Source organism: Hesperophylax consimilis, chromosome 5, assembly GCF_061612785.1.
Source record: "Hesperophylax consimilis isolate HC1 chromosome 5, BYU_Hcon_1.0, whole genome shotgun sequence".
Classification (NCBI taxonomy): domain Eukaryota; kingdom Metazoa; phylum Arthropoda; class Insecta; order Trichoptera; family Limnephilidae; genus Hesperophylax; species Hesperophylax consimilis.
Genome location: NC_142840.1, coordinates 2756117 through 2774814, shown reverse-complemented (window position 1 = coordinate 2774814; position 18698 = coordinate 2756117). Strand labels below are relative to the sequence as shown.

Genomic DNA, 18698 nt, shown 5'->3' with positions numbered 1-18698 from the left:
CTTAATTTCACTTATCCAAGCACTTTTATTAATCTTAGTATGTATATGGCCAAATATGTAGGTAATAAATACAAAAAAAAAATTCAAGAGATATTATATAATAAAATAAAGTCCTAAATTCCTTTTGTTACATACGTTTTATGGTCTCAAAACAATGACAAACGATATTATCAAAGTAGGTAAAGATTACAGATAGCTTGAATTAAAATAGTCTTTTATTGGACATTGATGTATAACATGCAATTTAATTTCAATTTAAGAAATATTTCTACCACACCGGATTACCGAATCTTTGCATTCGTTTCTCTTGGGCGTCTAATTCCATACCGACTTTCTTACGCATGTAGAATATTGGGCAATCTCGACTGAAAAAGAAAGCATTGTTTAGATATCAACAATAAATTAAAAATCTCGCATTATTTACAGAGTTTAGTTTCTGTCCAAACTGAGATGATTATAGTGATCCTGGAAAGGATAAATAAAGCGCCGTATACGTAGAATAAAAACAAGAAATGAAGTGTGGGCTTGTTTCATAATCCAAATATTTGCCAAATCGTGGCTTAAATTTCCAATACAAAATTGTGTTTACATAATTCAAATGGGATGGAGATCTACAATTTCAGGTGAGTGTAAGTGAGACAGAGAACTGAGCTTTTAGGCTAAATGGAACATTTGTTTCCATTCAAATTTGTATGTAAGGCACTTCTAGAGATCTTCTTTACTCTATGGCCAATTAGCACTTCAGCCACTTATCCTTTCCGTAGTTGATATTATAACCATGGTGAGTTAATTTAGGTAAAAAATGCACATAGATATTTCGTCAGTGAAAATTCAATACTGCAGAAGAACCATAGCCAAGATAAAACATAAATTTAAATACTGTTTATTTTGCATTCCTGTTCTATTTAAAAAAATATTTTTTTACTATTGTTTGATTATTTTTTTTGTATCCGCTGTAGGTATTGGATTTAGGGATATATAGACTATAGAACAGATATACAGAATAGTAATTCATATTACATGTGAGTTGCATGTATAATGTCAGATTTATTTATCGATAAATCGCAGAAAGGGAGACGGTCACGCCTCCCCACTATGCAATTTTATTTGATTGATTTCACAATTCATTCATAGTAACGCCCTGGTGTAAGACCACCATTCCGGATTGAAACATTGCTTGAAATGGCCTAGGTCATGTTTGGTGACCAGATCTGAATAGCCAGATACCCCCCACCATCCTCTTCCGCATCTCTTTCCCCTCCCTTACCTTCACCTCACAACATACCCCAATCTGGGATGTCATAGTCTCGGTTGGGAGCAGTTGGGACTCTTGTGCGGTTTCACATAAAAAAATACATAACTTGGTTTCTTCCCCTTTCCATGATGGGCTGGTCTCTCAGTTTGGATGTCTATGGGAGACAACCTCATTAGATGGTAAGCTGAAAATAAGGTCAACATTATCTGTAATTTAAGATTACCTTGTGCATAAAACCTCTTCATGAAGACTGCCCTGACATCTCTGGCACTCGGTCCACAACTTGGAGAAGCGATCTTCCATGGACCTCAGCTTCAGCACCTCGTTGCCGAAGAGCTGCGGCTCCTTGCTCATGCAGTGTTCGCACAGGGCCTTCTTGCAGTCTCCAGGTAGCACTGTCTTGCAGCCCATGCAGGTCTCCTTCTTCTGGGTGAAGGCGGCCAGCGCTCCCACACGTGAAGTTACCATCGCTTTGGTTCTGGTATGGTCGCCCCCTGAAATTATGGAACATCATACTATATTTTATTTCAATTTATTGGAATAACTTTTGAAGGTTATTCACATCAATGTAATCTTTCTTGAGGATATACATATTTTAAAATTATATTGAACAATTGAGGTATATCACTTAAGTGTTAAGGAACGTTGTTCAATTTTTGTTATTTGTTTTTGGGGTGTTATGCCGTGTTGCGCTAACTCCTTCTTTAGCCAACGTTTCGGACAACATTGCAGTGTCCATCATCAGGGCAGATGTGTTATTTGAGGTGGTGTTAAAATGTGAGCTTATGTATGAGGTTGTGATACCGTGTTGCCAGCTCCAACCCTCTGAGCTAACATTAACGTTTTTTTATATTTAAAGTGGTTTTCTTCGTTTAGCTCTGGTGTATCCGTCAATTACCGGATACCAAGAACTATTGAGCTTAGCTCCATCGTCTCTATTAATGTTTACGGGATTTTTATGAATTTCAATGGCTTCCGTAATCAGCCGTGCTCTATAAGTTTTGGGTCTCCCCAGGATTTCAGGAACAAATCCAAAGTAATGCCCGGTGTCAATTAAATGCTCGGCAATTGCCGATTTGTCAGGGTGGCCGAGTTTACAAGCTCTGAAGTGTTCTGAAATCCTTTAGGAGATAGTCCGCTCTGTCTGGCCTACATAGACCTTAAAAATGACATAGAAAAAAAATAAAACAAATAAATAGAAATTTAGCCCGCCTCAGCACAAGTCGCCCTAGTGAGGAGGACTAAGAAATACAATTTACTATACATAATGCACAATTTAATATCATATTTTGTACGTACAATGTTTAAATAGTCGCTATAATAAAAAAAATTAAAAAAAGTAAGCTCTTAGAACTGAATGAAATTGTATATACGATCCATAGCCTAAATTAATTCTTATGTGATTGTGGACATTCTCAATACGGACCACTTCATGGTAATTTTTGAAATATATTGTTAGCATAAAACATTAGGTTCAATTTGGACTAAAATATTGAAAAATGATTTTTTGACTAATGTTATTGTTCCCCCCATACAGAGATTTAATAATTGAAGAAGATAATATTAATAAAATCTAGAAAAATCAATAGGTGTCCCACATAAATTAAAGAAAAACAGATTGATATACTGCCGCGGTAAGTTAATTTTTTTTATTTTATACCACTGCAGTAATACATATCCTAGACCAAGGCTGCCCAACCCCAGGCCCGCGGGCCACAATGTGGCCCGCGAACGAATTATAAGTGGCCCTCGTGAACCATTTTCAAAAAACCCGCCAATCCGCCAATTTGAAAAAGGGTCGCGGGCCCGCGGTAAAACAAACAATGCAGCTTGCGCGCGGTCACCAGTGTTGCCAACGAAGGCGATTTATCGCTATTTAGGCTACTCAGAACGAGAATCAGCGACGAAAAAATGTAACCTGAACTTATTTTTTAAACAAAAATACACCGGTTTTTGATATAATATTTTTGCGTCCGAAATGGAATCTTGTAGCCACCCCCTCCCCCCATGGAATTCGAAAAATTGTTGTGGGGAATCACATATGATGTTTTTGGGTGTGCGGAATTTTTTCTCAGCGAAGTTCCGTAACAACCCCCCCCATGGATTTCAAATATTTTGTGGGGAGCAATCATTTTGAATTTTTTTTAATTATGTTTTATAGAAATTCTCTAACAACCCCCCCCCCCCCCCCATGGAAATAGGAACCGTCAGGTATTCAGTGGCCCGCCAGTGATTCAAAATCGTCAATTTCGCCCAACTGTTAAAAAGGTTGGGCAGCCTTGTCCTAGACTATCTAGATTAGAAATACATTAAGGAAGAACTTTGTAATCATACAAAAAAATATCAGCAAGCAAAATATGGGAATTAATTGAGGATAATATTGGTAATTCTCGATAAAAATGACAATGGATCACTGGAAAATAATCAGGTCTCAATAGCTCAGTGGAAAGAGTGTTGTCACAGTGACACAATAACTCAATGGTAATATAGAGGTCCTAGATTTGATCCCAACTTGCGATAGTAACCTTTTTATTTTCTGTGTCTTGTTCTGCTTCACTATCATTTAGATTTATGTATGTATTAATATTATCTTCTTCAATGATTAAATATTTTATAGTGATTGGCATTTCAACCTACATTAATGTATTGTCATAAATTGAGTATATTTGAATTAAAATTGCTCAGATTTTTTCTTTCAATAAATGTAATCATTTGTAGGCAAGAGAAGATTATTTTATAAGCCATAATTTTTAGCCTGAAACACTCATCCACATTGAAAAATCTCCTGATAAAAGATACATGAAGCCAACGGGACTTGAACTCTTACTTGAACTTGAACTTTAATTGTTACCCTATGCATAAAAAATCTTGTCTTAAACATTAGTTTACCAAAAAAAAAAATAATAAGAGAAGATTAATCTATAATTATTATGTAATGTTTAACTTACTCAAAAGCAAAGACTCAGCCTTCTCTCCAAGGATTGGTTCAAAGATTCTGAGTAAAGGTTTGGACAGTTGGTTTTCTAGGTAATAGTTGAAGTCGATAGGGATACTATTCTCCAATACATAAATAGGATCCTGAAATCAAAATAAAATTATTATTGTAATACATAGTAGGAATGGAATAGCTGTACTCCTCGACAACACAGAATAATTATGTAAAACCCAACGACATTACAATCGAGACAAGCAGTAATCTCAAAGTGGCAGCGAAAGACACGGTAATTGTTGTACTTTCGATTTAGTGGTTTTAATACTAAAATGTCACGCATCACTTGAGGTTATGTGCTATCCTAACCAGATTGTGTAAATGAGTGCCAAAATCAGTGGCGGCTCGTGTCTTTTGGGTGTAGCTACTAGATTTCTAATATTACAAAAAATGGCATTATTGATGTTGTTGTAGCTGAAAACGATTTTTTTTTTTCGAAAATTCGATTTTTTGTGTGAAGATTTTCAGGAAATCCTTGCGGCCAAACTGGAATTTCCTAAAACTAAGTTTTGTTATTTTAGCATTCTAGTACAAGCAAAAGTCACGAGCCGCAACTGGCCAAAATGCCATCATGTGTCATGAGAAAGTGTTTCCATTAGACGGCCAACACTAGTAAAAGCTAAAGAATAACAATTCATTCATAAATGCAAGCAAATTAGTTATTATTATAAATAAAATGATTACTTCGATTGTTTCCCAAAGATTCTAGATGCCATTAGAGAAAGAGAGATAGCAAATGTAGCAACACATAAGTATAAGAAGGACAACCTAGTAGAAGGTTGTCTCATATAGCGTTCCGTATTTGTCTTAGTGTAAGCAAATAAGCTTATATTGTCATCTCAATCACACCCATGATGTAGAATGTAATATTCTCTGCAACTTTAAAATGCGAAAACGCCACCTGATAATGTATCCATTTTGTTCATACGCACCTATTTTTTGAATGTCTATCTTTGTCATACATGAACAGCTTTTAAATTCAGAATTTACTGGAAACTTCAGAGTGTATGTTACTTGTCACATTTTCTTTTAATTTTGCGAGACGATAAGACGATAAACAAAGTTAAAACCGTAGGGAATCGAGTGAGGACTTTTACACCACATGTTACGTTTGACTTGTTCCGATTATCGTTACCTCAGCTTTCATGTAGGCAGGAGTATTTTTGGAGGCGGCGGTCAGCACATAGGGCACTCTGTCCCCGAGCTTGGGCGCAGTGCCCGGGTCCCTCTTCCTCATCTTGTTGGCCAGCTCCACGTGCGCCTGCTTGGCCGTATAGTCGCTCTTGGTCAGCTCCTTGGTGATGACCAGCTGGGAGATGTCAATACGGTTGCACAGAAGGTCGGAGATTATCTGTTTGGCAAAGTTCACGGCACCTGTTGGATCTCTGAAATACAAAAAATCTAATTTGTAATAATTGATATAATGTTTACATCATTTTTTGATATTATTTGTACATGACGGTTTCCGTGGTCGAGGGGTAAGGCTCTCGACTAGCAATTCGAATGTCGCAGGTTCGAATCCCAGCAAGCGCCACTAATTTTTATTTTATGTATTTTTGTTATTTCACAATTTACTAATTTAAAATAATATACAGTATACTTGCGGCAGAGTGAAAGATACTCTGTATCGCCCTGGTGTAAGGCCACCATTCCGAATTGAAACGTTGCTTGAAATGGCTTTAGCTGTGCTTAGTGACAAGATCTGCCAGAACAGCCAGGTGCTCCCCCACCTTCCTCTTCCCCATAGCCTTCCCATCCCCACTACCTTCAGCCTCACAACATACCCCAATTGGGGATCTCACCGGCTCCAGACGGTTGAGAGCAGTTGGGACTCTTGTGCAGTATTACATAAATATACATGGTGTCCGGAAACTCGTAGTACAAGCGGGAAACTGGAGAATCTACACCACATGGGGAACCCAAATAAACATAAAGTTTTTTGATTTGAGCATTTTCACAAAAAAAAAAAAAAAAACCAAAAAAAAATATTTTTCGGCTATTTTAGGGTTAAAGTTTTTTCTGGTGTTTAGGGTTGAACAACAGATGTTTTAACCCTGCAGAGCAGAAATATTTTATGATTACACTGGATTAAATGAAGGGTGATTTCAAAATAATGCTTCAAATCCGAGTTTCTTCATTTGTTTTACTTTCAAATAGTTTTAATTAGTTGGGTACTTTGATCTTCAGTAATAATTTATAAGAATTTGATTAAAAAAAAAAAAAAAAAACTTCCAACTCGATTTACTCGATAACGAAAGCTCAAATAAAAAAAAAATATACTACAAAATCGACTCCAAATGTGATGTAGATTCACCAGTTTCCCGCTTGTACTACGAGTTTCCGGACACCATGTATATACATATACCCCATTGCCGCAGCACAAGGTCAGGTCATTTTATTTCACATAATGAGCATTGTTTTTCGACACATTTGTAAATTGAAATAATTGAGTTTACCTGTCAATCAGTAACTTTTGAAGGCAAGTGTTCATCATGTTAGCAACAAGTGGAGAATTATCTCTTCGAACTGTCTCTATTCCTTTGCAATCCATTTTATCATATTTGTCTGGTCTTGTCCAATAAAGCCCTGCAAATGAATAGTAAATTAACTAGGCAACAAAAATAACTTATTTTTTAGTTAATTTCACAAATGTACATAAATTAAAAAGGGAGTGAAAATTTGTAAAACAAATACATACAAACATATATATTATGTACAGTGAAACCAACTCATAATGCAAATGAAAAAAGTTCTGTTTAAAACCACCTTATTTGATTTATTGGTTTCGGTTGATCTAAATCTTCAGGACAACAAACACCTAAGGACGGGTTGTTTCGGAGAATTTGAACAATTCATCAAATTTCAACGTTCATTTTCAAATTCTGTGAAAGATTTTTTTGAGTTCTGTTTTGGACGGGAGGTTTCTAAGAATTTAAACAATTCTTCAAATTTAAAAGTTAATTTTTAAGTTCTGTGAAAGATTTTTCAAGTTCTGTTATTATTTCAGTTCTGTCAAGCAACTAGCTTATAATTATGCAATAACAGAACTTGAATAGGACTTTCACAGAACCCGTAAATGAACGTTGAAATTTGATGAATTGTTCAAATTCTCCGAAACAAATCGTCCTTAATAATTTAGAAGCATTAGAAATATCAAAATCAAATAAAGATAATTGACAAATTTTAAACAAACAGGTAGAATTAACCAACAGTCTGATTTTAAAGTTGTACCCTTCCCTACCCATACCAGGCTGTCTCTGATGCTCCTCCCTCTCTTTCGCTAGGTATACATACGCGAGCTAAACGCCCGAACTGAACCTCAACTTATGGGAAAGTAACAAAGCAACAGCAAAGGGCGCGAAACGCCGCTTGCAGTTGCTTCGTTCCTTTCCCGTAATTCGGGGCTCGGTTCGCGTATCGGTTCGCAAATGTATACGTACCATTACATGCTTACTCTTTCTCTTTCGCTTACCTTATAATCTTCCTTTTTACTGTAATTTAGTTTATTATCCTGATGAAGGTTGAGATCAATAGAAACCGGTTGACATGTATAAATCAAATAAGGTGGTTTTCATAGACATATGAATATTAGTAGGCCTGCCCTAAGTGATTAAAAGCGTATTATTCCCCACTCCCCATACCGGTTCCATTGGAGCCGGCTGTGCTCGCGTATGGCCTCAAGTGAATTTAGAAAACGTGACGTCATCATTCTTGTGCGAACTATGGTCGAGGCATCATCGGTTCATTTTACGAAATATAACGGCAAAATGGTGACTTGTGCTATGAAAACTTGTAAAAATAGATGTGAAAAAGAGAATAAACCCAATTGTCGTATTACATTCCATATATAAGCATTATTTTACTTTATTTTAAGCATATTCACATCGTATAATATGGATCAGTTGTAGAAACATAATATACTATCACATCGAGAAACGTCTGGACGCGAAACACAAAGCTGGTTGATTGCTGGGAAGTAAATTATGAACATTTATAAAAGTGTCTTAACTAAATACTTAAACGAAATATTCGACTCTGAAAATAGAACCGAATTTTTTTGCCGAATTTGGACTTCACAAATTTGTTCATAACGTGGCGAGTAATTTGCGCTCCCATGTAAAAATGTCTATTCATTCAAAAGCAGATTTTACTTTTAAGAACTAAATGGTGATATTATAATGCGTGATGCCTATTTACTGTCAGATTGATTTGTTGACGAATCACAGTCAGCTTTCCTCTCTGCGTCCCGCAACTCTTGTTTTAACCCCTCGTCCTTAACTTCTCGTCTATTAATATTCATATGTCTGTGGTGGTTTTAAACAAAGAACTTTTTCAATTGAAACCAGACACTTTGTCAAGCCACAAAGTGTTTGCTTTCTTCGATAACCCCCTTATATTTTGTTTTTGGGGTTCTATTGAAAAAAAATTATGAATCTGGGATAGCAATGGGGAATATAGAAAAAAGCTTCATTGTTTAATATTTTTTTAAAAGTACATATAAATAAATGTGTATAAATAAAAATTATCAACGAGTTTTTTTTCCACTTTTTGAAAATGTTTAATCTTTCTTGAAGAGAATGCACTTTTTTCACCGGACGGTTCATTATTAAGATTGAAAAACTCAAAAGTAAAAACATAAAAGCATGCGCGCCAGTGTTTGAATGTCTAACGACAACATAAGACAGAAGCGGTTGTTGGCAGCGATCGATCGAGTAAAATAGAATAAAACTGCATGCTTTAAACGATTCATGCGGTAAAACGATGCATAGAATAGAGGGATGATCGATGCAATCTATTTTTGCAAGATTTGTATGAAATTAATTACTCAAAGAAATAATAATAAACTTTTTACTATCTTCCTTTCTCTGTAACAAATAGAGATAATGGTATCCTCACAGGGATCTCCCGTGCTGAGGATTTCATTTGCAAATTAATAAAACGTTGTGAGTTTTGAATGAGAGTGGCATTAGAAATAAACGACACATATGGGAAAACGATTATTCGAGGAACGATCGATCGAGATTTGACTGTACGTTGGTACTTTTTTAAGGCAAAGAGAAAATTTTAAAGAAATAACATACCGGCATAGCGTTTCTTGTTGATAAGAAGGTACGGATAATAAACCTTCTCAAATTCCAACTTGATTGGTTTGATGAACTTTGTGGAAACAAATTCAGCGGCATCTCGACCCAACTCCATACTCTTCTCCAGGGACTTGGTTCCAAATTTAACCATGACAGAGTCCGTGTCTCCGTATATCACGGTGGCGTCTTCTTCATACCCGTTGGCCTTGGTGTACCGCTGTTCTACTTCTTGCTTGGTTTGCTCTATCATTGCGCGGCCGTAGGCAGTTACACTCTAGAATGGTGGAAAAATTAAGAATTGTTAAATGAATAAACATAAAATAATACCAAACGTACTAATTTCAGTTGTCTAAGCATTAGTTCTATGTAAAATCTTGTTCAGTTAACTCAAATTTGTTATGAATTTAAGTGTAATTTTCAAAATTGGAACCAATTATGTGAAAAGTACCTACCTATAATAAAGTATTTTTAACCTCTCAGACAAAGACATTTATATACTATGTGTTCCTTTGCGAACTGTCAAAACGTGATAATTTTTGTGTTATTTACGAGTTTTGCTAAAAGCATCATAACTCACGTCTTGGGAAACGTAGCCTCATTCTAAAAAATGTTTTGGAAAGATTATGAAATCCACTATCGCATTGTGTTGTTATAAGTAAATATTTGCGTTTCTAAATATATATTTTATGAAAACGTCAAAAATATGTAAGAATCGATAACCATTATTTCAAAGCCGTGAAAAAGGTACTTTTTTCTGAGTATCATAAAGAAATAACACTTTATATATTGAAGAAATATAATTAAAAACTATTAGTCACCTCAAAATATTAACCGTCCAAACTAAAATATTTTTAATAAATTATTTAGAAACGCAATAAATTATGAACGAACAAGATGACAGATTCAATCGGCTTAGATAATGCAGTTCTACGTTCCATAGATATTGTTGAATACAGACGCGTAGCGTTATTCATTATCGATACTCTGTTTTTTAAATCATGGCAATCCGTATACTAGTGATGGAAATAAAACGATTTTTGTAAAATCTCGCACGTTTACGTGAAAAGACGTTCTAATGTCTTGACCGCTATTATCATATTTACGTCTTTTGACGTTCTAATGTTCTGAGTGGTTAACAGGAAAATTATTTTAATTTTCTATTCTATATTTGAAATGTGTATTTCTTAGGATTATTTTGACAAGTAAAGTCAGAAAGGGTCTGCGCTTTTTCCATTTTCATAAAAAACTAGGTAACTAACTAGATTTACTAAAGGTTTGAACATTAAGTTATCGGTTGTGTCTCAATTATTATTATATTTTATAAAGAAAACTGCACCGATCCTGATGCAAACACTTTCAGCTTTACAAATTCTACTAATGTCCCATAATTTTTCACAGGTCTGTGCTAGTAATAATATAATCATCATCTTCAATATAAAATAAATAAATTACCCCTGAAATCTCCAGGCAAGGTAATTTGCCCACTTGAGCACCCGTGAAGCCGTACACGGAATTGGCGCTGATCTTCAGGGCCAGCTGTCGGCCGTCCAGCACGGAGCGCCGAAAGGGGTCCTTCTCCTCCTTCAGCTCCGCCTTGGCCTTCTTTCTGGCTCCAAGTAGCGACTCCAGGATCTCCGGCAAGAGACCCTTGCGAACGGAGGCCTTCACAAACAGATTGTTGGTTGGGGTCTTTGCTACTTTGTCGTCAGTTATCCTGAAGAAAAACAACACATTCATTACTAACCCATAAGTTGTTTCAGAAAATAATGCATCCTCTCAGTGCACAAAAAGATTTAGTTGTGTATTTAGTATTAAAAGTTCATGTTACTTTTACATGCCCCTTGGGATAATATTAAAAAAACATATTGACAAATTCCTCGAGGGATAAAGTCGAGAAAAATTATTTTAAGTACTCCAGCCAGTAACCACAGTAACCACATCCAACCAAAAACACACTACCTTTTGAATATATTAGATGGAATGGATAGATTTTCCTTATAAATTAATATATAACTTTCCATCATTCTACAATTCTCTTCGTGTAACTTGGGACATGACAAAAAGCAACGTACAAACTTTGGAGAAATTCCCTAATGCCAGTACTAAGCACATGGCACATACATACATGTATGACCGTTCATCAGGGACGTGGTGAAACGGTTTTGACAACAATTCATCTTTGAAGACAATATAACTTAAGTCCAACTTACTGGAGTTTTTCCTTTAGATTCAATGGCAGTAATGTGGTGTAGCAAAGATTGTGTGCCATCATGATACTGGGGTACAGTGAGGCGAAATCCAGCGTGGAGATGGGGTCGGCGTAGTACCCCCTCTTAGGCTCAATGACGGTGGCGCCCTCAAACTGCTCCTCCGATCCTGAACCATGGTAGGCGGGCATCAGATAGCCAACGGCTTTAGCCTAAAATTCAATACAAACAAACCATCATATGTGCGCAGTCACTATCTCGTGGGTGATGCGCGCCATCTCACTCGCTTGTGACGTTACCAAATCTGTGTGAGGGGCAGTGGTGGCTCGTGACTTTTGAGTGTGATAGAGTGCCAAGTTCGAAAAATTCGACATTATTGATTGACACAAAAGAATTTTTTTGTTTTTTTTCAAATATTCGGTTTTTTGTATGAAGATTTTCAAGAAATTTCAGTTTGGCAGAGCACTGCACCGATTTCCTAAAAACTTTCATATAAAAATATTTTCGGCTATAACGACATCAATGATGTCATTTTTAAATATTAAAACTCAAAACACACCCAAAAGTCACGAGCCGCCACTGCATGGTGGTAAGGTAAGATTGCCCGTAACACGCGGTAAGTCAGTGAAGAGGTTTTCACGAAAACATATCAAATGTGTAAGCCATACGAATAATTTGTAACGAAATTTACAAATAAATGGAAAAAAATGGCATCACAATGAATAAATGGGTGGGGTAACAGAATCACCCCCATGACAACTCAAGTTTCGTTTTGCATCTTGATATGCTGAAGGTAATTTTTTTTTTTAAATACATCTATTTGAATTTCACTTTTGTTTTTGTGAATGAATGCAAATCTTGGAAGTCGAAATTACCCACTTCCCGACATCCGATCGAGCTGAAACTCGGCAGATGGACTCATCATCGATGACAATGCATTCTCTCAATATCAATCAGCTTTTGGTGGCTATCACACATACACATTTCTCTGAAATTAGATGACATTACAGCAGTTAATATAGAAAATAAATGTCAGTCCTAGCCAATCGCGATTTGGCGCAGTTGGTTGACTTTAGTCCCTGGGTAGGAAGGTTCTATCCTCTTTTTAAATTGACTACTAGGCAAAAGGCCATGCTTTTTAGGGGTTAATTTTTTTATCTTGTGTTTTGTAAATTCAAATGGTTAATGTGTGTTGATGGAATTTATTCACATGGTATCACACTGACCTTTCTGAGCAGCTGACTGACCACCTTGATTTGCTGTCCGCGAGTAAGCAGGCAGGTGAGTGGCACTCCCGTCACCCTGGCCATCTCCATGTAGTTGATGACGCACATGAGTTTGTTAAGGAGGCGCAGGGGGAGGTAGGCGTCCTTCAGGCAGTACATGGCCAGCCTGCAATATGATGAATGATGGCCAGATTATAATAAAAATGTCCAAGAACTAAATAACCATGAGGGGGAAATAATATGAATATAGGAGTAAAACAGGTAATGATTAGGAAATTTCGAATTTGAATGGGTGTAGGTTTGGTCCCACCATATTACAAAATAATATATAGTTATACATAACCACAATAATCAAAATAACTATAAAATTCACATTCCTCTAACACAAACTTCAAAATATGTGATAAAATCTCTGAACTTCATTGCCTACACACTCTACAACTCTCTTCCATAAAAACAGCCAGCATAATAAAAAAATTTCAAAGTAATGCAAAAATTTAAAAAATATATTTTAAGTACATTTAAAAATGAAAATATGTAATTTTCTAATCATGTTCTGTTTTGTCTTGTTTCTTTTCCCTGTAGTTGTAATCATCCATAATTTATTTTTAACTATATGTGATTGCACCTTTAAGGATAAGCCAAAGCACCTTTCTGTAAATTCCTACATTTGGTTTATGCTTATGGGTATGTCCTTGATTGTTTCTTTGTTTGTTCATATTGTGTATGTTTATATTTTTGATATCAAAATACATACCAATGTAAAATTGAACCTATTACCTCCCACTTACGTATTGTAAGTTCCTCCCGTCCCAAAATGAGGTTTGCAACTCATCAGGATTGCTCTAGCAAGAATTTAAAAAATGTACATAGTATTTATTTAATTTCCTATCAAATTCTTCCATCAATTTAAATCATAACTAACTTAAATTTTGTTTTAATTTAAAAAAAAAAAAAACAAAAGCTAAATGTACAGTGATTGGCCACTTATTGGCGATTCACATTGGCAAGAGATATTTTCTATTAAGATTTCTGTGAAACATTTACGCCCGTGTGAGAAAACTAAATCAAAGTGAGAGCGGACAATCACTAGTTGGGGGCAATCATAGTCTAGTTTATCCTACCTTCTTCTAGTTTGATCACTCTCATTTTGCAAATCGGTAATAATACTGTGATGGACGTCTTCCTTCTGTTCTTGCAGGAAGTGATAGCTGACAGCGTTGAGGGTATAGGAGCGCAGCTTGTAGTCCCTGACGAGGATCAGCAGCAGGTCGAAGGGGACCCGCCCTTCCATGTTCACACTCTTATTCTCTCGTCGACCCATCTGCTTCGATTGCAGCACCGAATCTTTGATGACAGACCTGGGGTGTCATACCAAATATTCATTATTAAATTTAACGAAACATTAATTAGGAGAGATTTGAATATCAAGTTACATTTAATTTATGAATGGAAGAACTGGTCAAAGTAAGCCATCACAATTAAAATAACATTTTATCCTCAAAACAATAATGGCTTTACTTTGCCAATGAGCTGACGATCACTTAATAAAAACAGATTCTCTATTCAATTTTTATTGATTTGTTAATTGAAGCAGCGACAATGTGAAAAATGCCCATCCCATACACAACCCCATTGAGAGACAGCCTAGGTTCTCACTTCCTCGTCAACTCTGGTCCTCCAACACCATCTGTGCAGACCACCGAAGATGTAGTCAACAAACCGCTCCATTCATTCCCCAGTGGTATTGATGAGGTCCACAGGGCGATTCCTGAAGCCCTAGACTGGCTTGCAGGCCTAAATGTCCCCTTCTGACCTCCCCACCATCCGAAAGACAAGAAAATTGACACTGTTTTATAGAAACAACTAATTCAATTAAGAGGTGAATAGTAGAGTATATTATTTGATTGGCTTGCCTTATATCCTTAATTCTTCCAAGGAAATCAAAATCTCTGACTTTCAAATGTTTCGATCGGTTGATTAAATAAGGCAGATCAAAATTGTTTATGTTGTAACCCGTTATTACATCTGGGTCATGTTCTCTGATGAATTCAGCCCACTTCTCCAACATTACCTGAAATCAATCATTGATGCATTATAAGAGAGCTTTCCGTTATATATTATTGTTAATTCAAAATATTCAATTTCAACACTTTCAAACCTTTTCTGATTGGTAACTTAGAACTTGCGAGCCGACAATAGGTGCGCATGTGTTTAGTGTGAAAACGTTCCGTATAAATGGCTCCATCTCTCCCTGGCGAATGACCATGTTGGCTATCTGGATGACGGGGTCATGCTGGGCTTCGGGAAATATTCCTGGTAAAGTGAAATGAAAGTGAAAGTTGACACAATGACAGAACCAATATTATTATGTATTGCAATTACAAAATAATCAAACTGGATCATGAGTCAGAAGTTATAATTGTTACAGAAGGGTCTAACTAGTTATTCGTAAGCAGATTTATGATATTACAATCCAAGTCGCCTGTAGAGTGTCAGATTCATTTATTGACATGCCCACATCACTTCCCCCACTCCGCACAAGTTGGTTTGTTCCCTAGCTATCTCTGTGTCTTATTAGCTTTATGGTACAGATCTCCGTTTACAGTACACATCTAGTTGCTCAACTAAATTTCATTAAAAAATCCCCTGGGATTAGTGATCGTAAATAAATGTATCTATAAATATTTTATTTTACTAACCTTTCCTCCCAGCGCACTCAATATCGAAGCTCAGTATCCGAAACGGCGCAACTTTCCCCCAGTCCCCGTCCGGAGCGTGGGCCACAAAGGCATTCCAGGCCACATCCACCTCAATCTGGCAGCGCGACTGTATCTGCAGCGGGCTGAAGCGATCCTTGCTGCGCAGCCGCCACTCCCCCGCCTTCAGCTCGATCCAACTGCAGCCCACCACTTCTGTGTCCACCATAAATCTAAAAACAACGACACATTAACATGGAGACGTTCAGTTGGCTACCTCACACAGAAGTGTTGGAGAAAGCAACTACAGAGGTAGGTACCGGGTCTGCAATGAACAGAGGCCGTCGAAGTAGCCCCGGGGGTCTAGCATGGTAAAATCGATCGATAGGTTTAACTGACCATGATTTTATATTGATTTCCCGAGCATGGTTATGTCAAACGGCTACGTAATCAAATTGAAATACACCCATTTTAATATACATTGGCAGTTTACATGTATTGATACTAAAAAGGGAGTTGATAGGACCTGAGATCTTTAGTCATAACTTGTGATATTCTGAACAACTTTCTGATTTCCATTTCTCCAAGTTCAAATGGATTTAATTAATCGCATTAATTTAAACAAGTAATTTTGTATTACGAACGACATTATCCAAAGAGTTGTGTATATTGACAGCTAACCGAAGCTCAGTGACAGCCAAGACGCCGAACTTAATTAGGCGGCTTTTTGTCTCAGGCTTTCGGAATATTTTACATCATTTGCTGACCATGATCGCACATACCACCATTCGGTGCCTAATAACCATAGATGACGGATTTAATCACTATCGTATTGATATAGAGTTTTGTAGATCGACCATACTAGGTCCCCTAGAGAAGCCTGGAGGCGCCTTGTCGAAGCGACGGGAAAAGGCCAGGGGGAAGAAGATGATGAACATTAACAACAAAATACATTATAATGGTAAATTTTTACGTTTAAATCACCTTAAGGGCTGGGCGGGTGATAAGAACTGGTGTAATCAAAATACATATATTGGTTTAATAATATTATCATCCATTACATAACTCTTGTAGCGATGCGCTGAAAAAAAGAATTGTTATTTTTAAGGGTATTTTTCACCCGCCTGTCTACATTATTGTGTTTGATGTTTAAATTTTAATCAGTAGTTTGTTGAACATTGATATTACATTATATCAGTGTGTTAAATATAGTGATATCTTTGACATGTCTCTTTTATCTTTCAAATTTATTTATTAATTTATCAGCCAATCAGCATTTCAATAATGAAAAAATTGTTGCAGTCTTAAAATTATCATTAAATATCATTTTTAAGAACTGAATGACATAAAGGAATTGTGAACAAAACATGTTTTTGTGGTTCATTCCACATATTAGAGTGACATCATTTTCTAAACAAAAAAAAATTTCTTTCAGTAAAACTTAAAAGTAAATTTCTTTCATGAAAAGCATTTATTAGTACCTAATATCAAAGTCAATATTGGACTCGTAGAACGCTGGATCCATCAAGCCAAAAGTATCAGCTCCCCGTTCAATTAGTCTCTTGGCGGCAGCGATGAGTCGCGGCAAGGCCAGCGATATTCGGGCAAAGCTGATCAGCTCGTCCCCCTTGTAGAACATCATGGACAAGGCCTGCACCAACTTCACTTCTAAAACTGCTTCCATTATCTTCTCCTTGTTAGATCGCAGGTCTTCAATTATAGCTCGGTTTAAAGTTTGCTGAAAACAGATCGATAACTAAAATATCTAGAAAAGTACTATACTCTCTCGATAATCTGCCACCCTTAATGCAGGGTTCACACAAGGACAGATCTTGTCCCAGCTCTGGACCCATTGTCCTAGTGCAAACAGTAGTTTGAAGGACAGGACAATGGACCAAGACATAAACAGAGATAAACCGGCAAAATTACCTTCAACTTTTGACAGGAATCCGCTTGGAAATTTGCCGGGACAGTGACGTAGAAGTACGGAGTGAATCCGTGGACGTGACAACAGACAGAATTACCATCCATTGTGACTCCAAACATTCTCATGATCGGTACCGGCCCAATCTAAAATGAAAATAAATAATTTTATTCAAAGCAAAAAAATCATGGTTGTTTCATTTAAGTTTTTGCGTTGATGTTATTTGTTACTTGTGATCCGGGCATTCCAGGTACGGGCTCTCCATTATAATGATCAATATCCAGCTGTTGAAATGTTAAGTTGTCTTTGCTGGGATTCATGGGAGGAGGTTCTGGTCTGGACCATTTAACATTTGTATTCTGCGACTCTGGTCCCTGTAAAAAAAAAAACATCAGAGTACAGTGCAAAAGTATGAAGAATAAAACTAACCTCACATTATCGTCAAAAAAAAACTTTATTTTCATACCTGCCCCATAACTGCTTCTTGAGAATCGACTGGAGATTCAGATAAGTCCATGTCAACGAGCTGTTGCTCGAAAGAGCTTGGAAAATCTTCTTCATCGTCACCGCTTCTAAAATATTACAAATTTGTAAATATGGATACGCAATAATAATATCATAATAAGGGCAAAAATCATCTTACCGGAGTTTTTTAGATGGAGGACCTTTAAAAGAATTACGTTTCTTGTCCATTATAAATATTAATAATACTGAAATTCATAAACAACAAAACAGTGCAGTATTGACGTTTGCAAAAAACGTTTACATTTGACATGTAAATTACCCGCGCAATTATTTAAACGAGGGACAGCCGACCTCGCAGGCATATCGCAGGCTCCGAGACATTTGAATTTTTTAAATTTATTTTAAGGTTTTAATACAGCAGGACTGAGAGGATTGTGCAATCCCAGTCTGCCATACACATACATTTTATTTACAATCAATTTGTATTGATTGTAAATAATAATAAATAATCGTAAATAATCAACGTGATCAATAATATCCCTCTTACTATTTTTTTAAAAATAGTCTCAGTGTCGAGTAGATTTTTTTTTCAAATCTAGTTTTATTCCGAGATTGATGACATTTTTCAAACTTTACCCTCAAGAAAGGAGAAAGGTAACAAGTAGAAGTACAAAACTTTCTGCATCTGATTTCGAAAAACTCTGCGTAAAGCCCGGTCAACGCCTGGGACTTGCTGAAATATAAAATGGGAATAATATGGGGAAAAAATAATTACGGTAAGTTTGTTCCGGAATTCCGGTATCGGAACTGCTTCCAATGAGATGCGAATGGTATATCGTAGTTTATTTA

The 18698-nt window shown here is 36.4% G+C and overlaps 1 protein-coding gene across 1 annotated transcript; it reads right to left on the bottom strand.

The window, feature by feature from the left end:
- Nucleotides 1–54: 54 nt before the first annotated feature.
- On the bottom strand, nucleotides 55–18165 carry PolD1 (DNA polymerase delta 1, catalytic subunit). The gene is made up of 18 exons (XM_089631524.1): nucleotides 18028–18165; nucleotides 17851–17956; nucleotides 17615–17758; nucleotides 17390–17530; nucleotides 16942–17198; nucleotides 15464–15693; nucleotides 14923–15077; nucleotides 14678–14835; nucleotides 13886–14122; nucleotides 12762–12927; nucleotides 11539–11747; nucleotides 10781–11042; nucleotides 9326–9602; nucleotides 6701–6830; nucleotides 5380–5629; nucleotides 4204–4333; nucleotides 1479–1749; nucleotides 55–365 (listed from the first exon to the last, which is right to left on the bottom strand). The coding sequence occupies exons 1-18, from the start codon at nucleotides 18075–18077 to the stop codon at nucleotides 269–271; spliced, it is 3270 nt and encodes a 1089-aa protein (XP_089487650.1). The 5' UTR covers nucleotides 18078–18165; the 3' UTR covers nucleotides 55–268.
- Between the last annotated feature and the right edge of the window lie 533 nt (nucleotides 18166–18698).

Bases quoted from the DNA above. Each gene is read 5' to 3' on its own strand.
- PolD1 (XM_089631524.1), bottom strand. From the start codon at position 18,077: ATGGACAAGAAACGTAATTCTTTTAAAGGTCCTCCATCTAAAAAACTC. The intron at 17,531-17,614 runs GTAACAAATAAC...TTTTCATTTTAG, and splicing joins CTGGAATGCCCGGATCACAA to ATTGGGCCGGTACCGATCAT. The intron at 9,603-10,780 runs GTAATTTATTTA...CCACCATTCTAG, and splicing joins CTTGCCTGGAGATTTCAGGG to AGTGTAACTGCCTACGGCCG.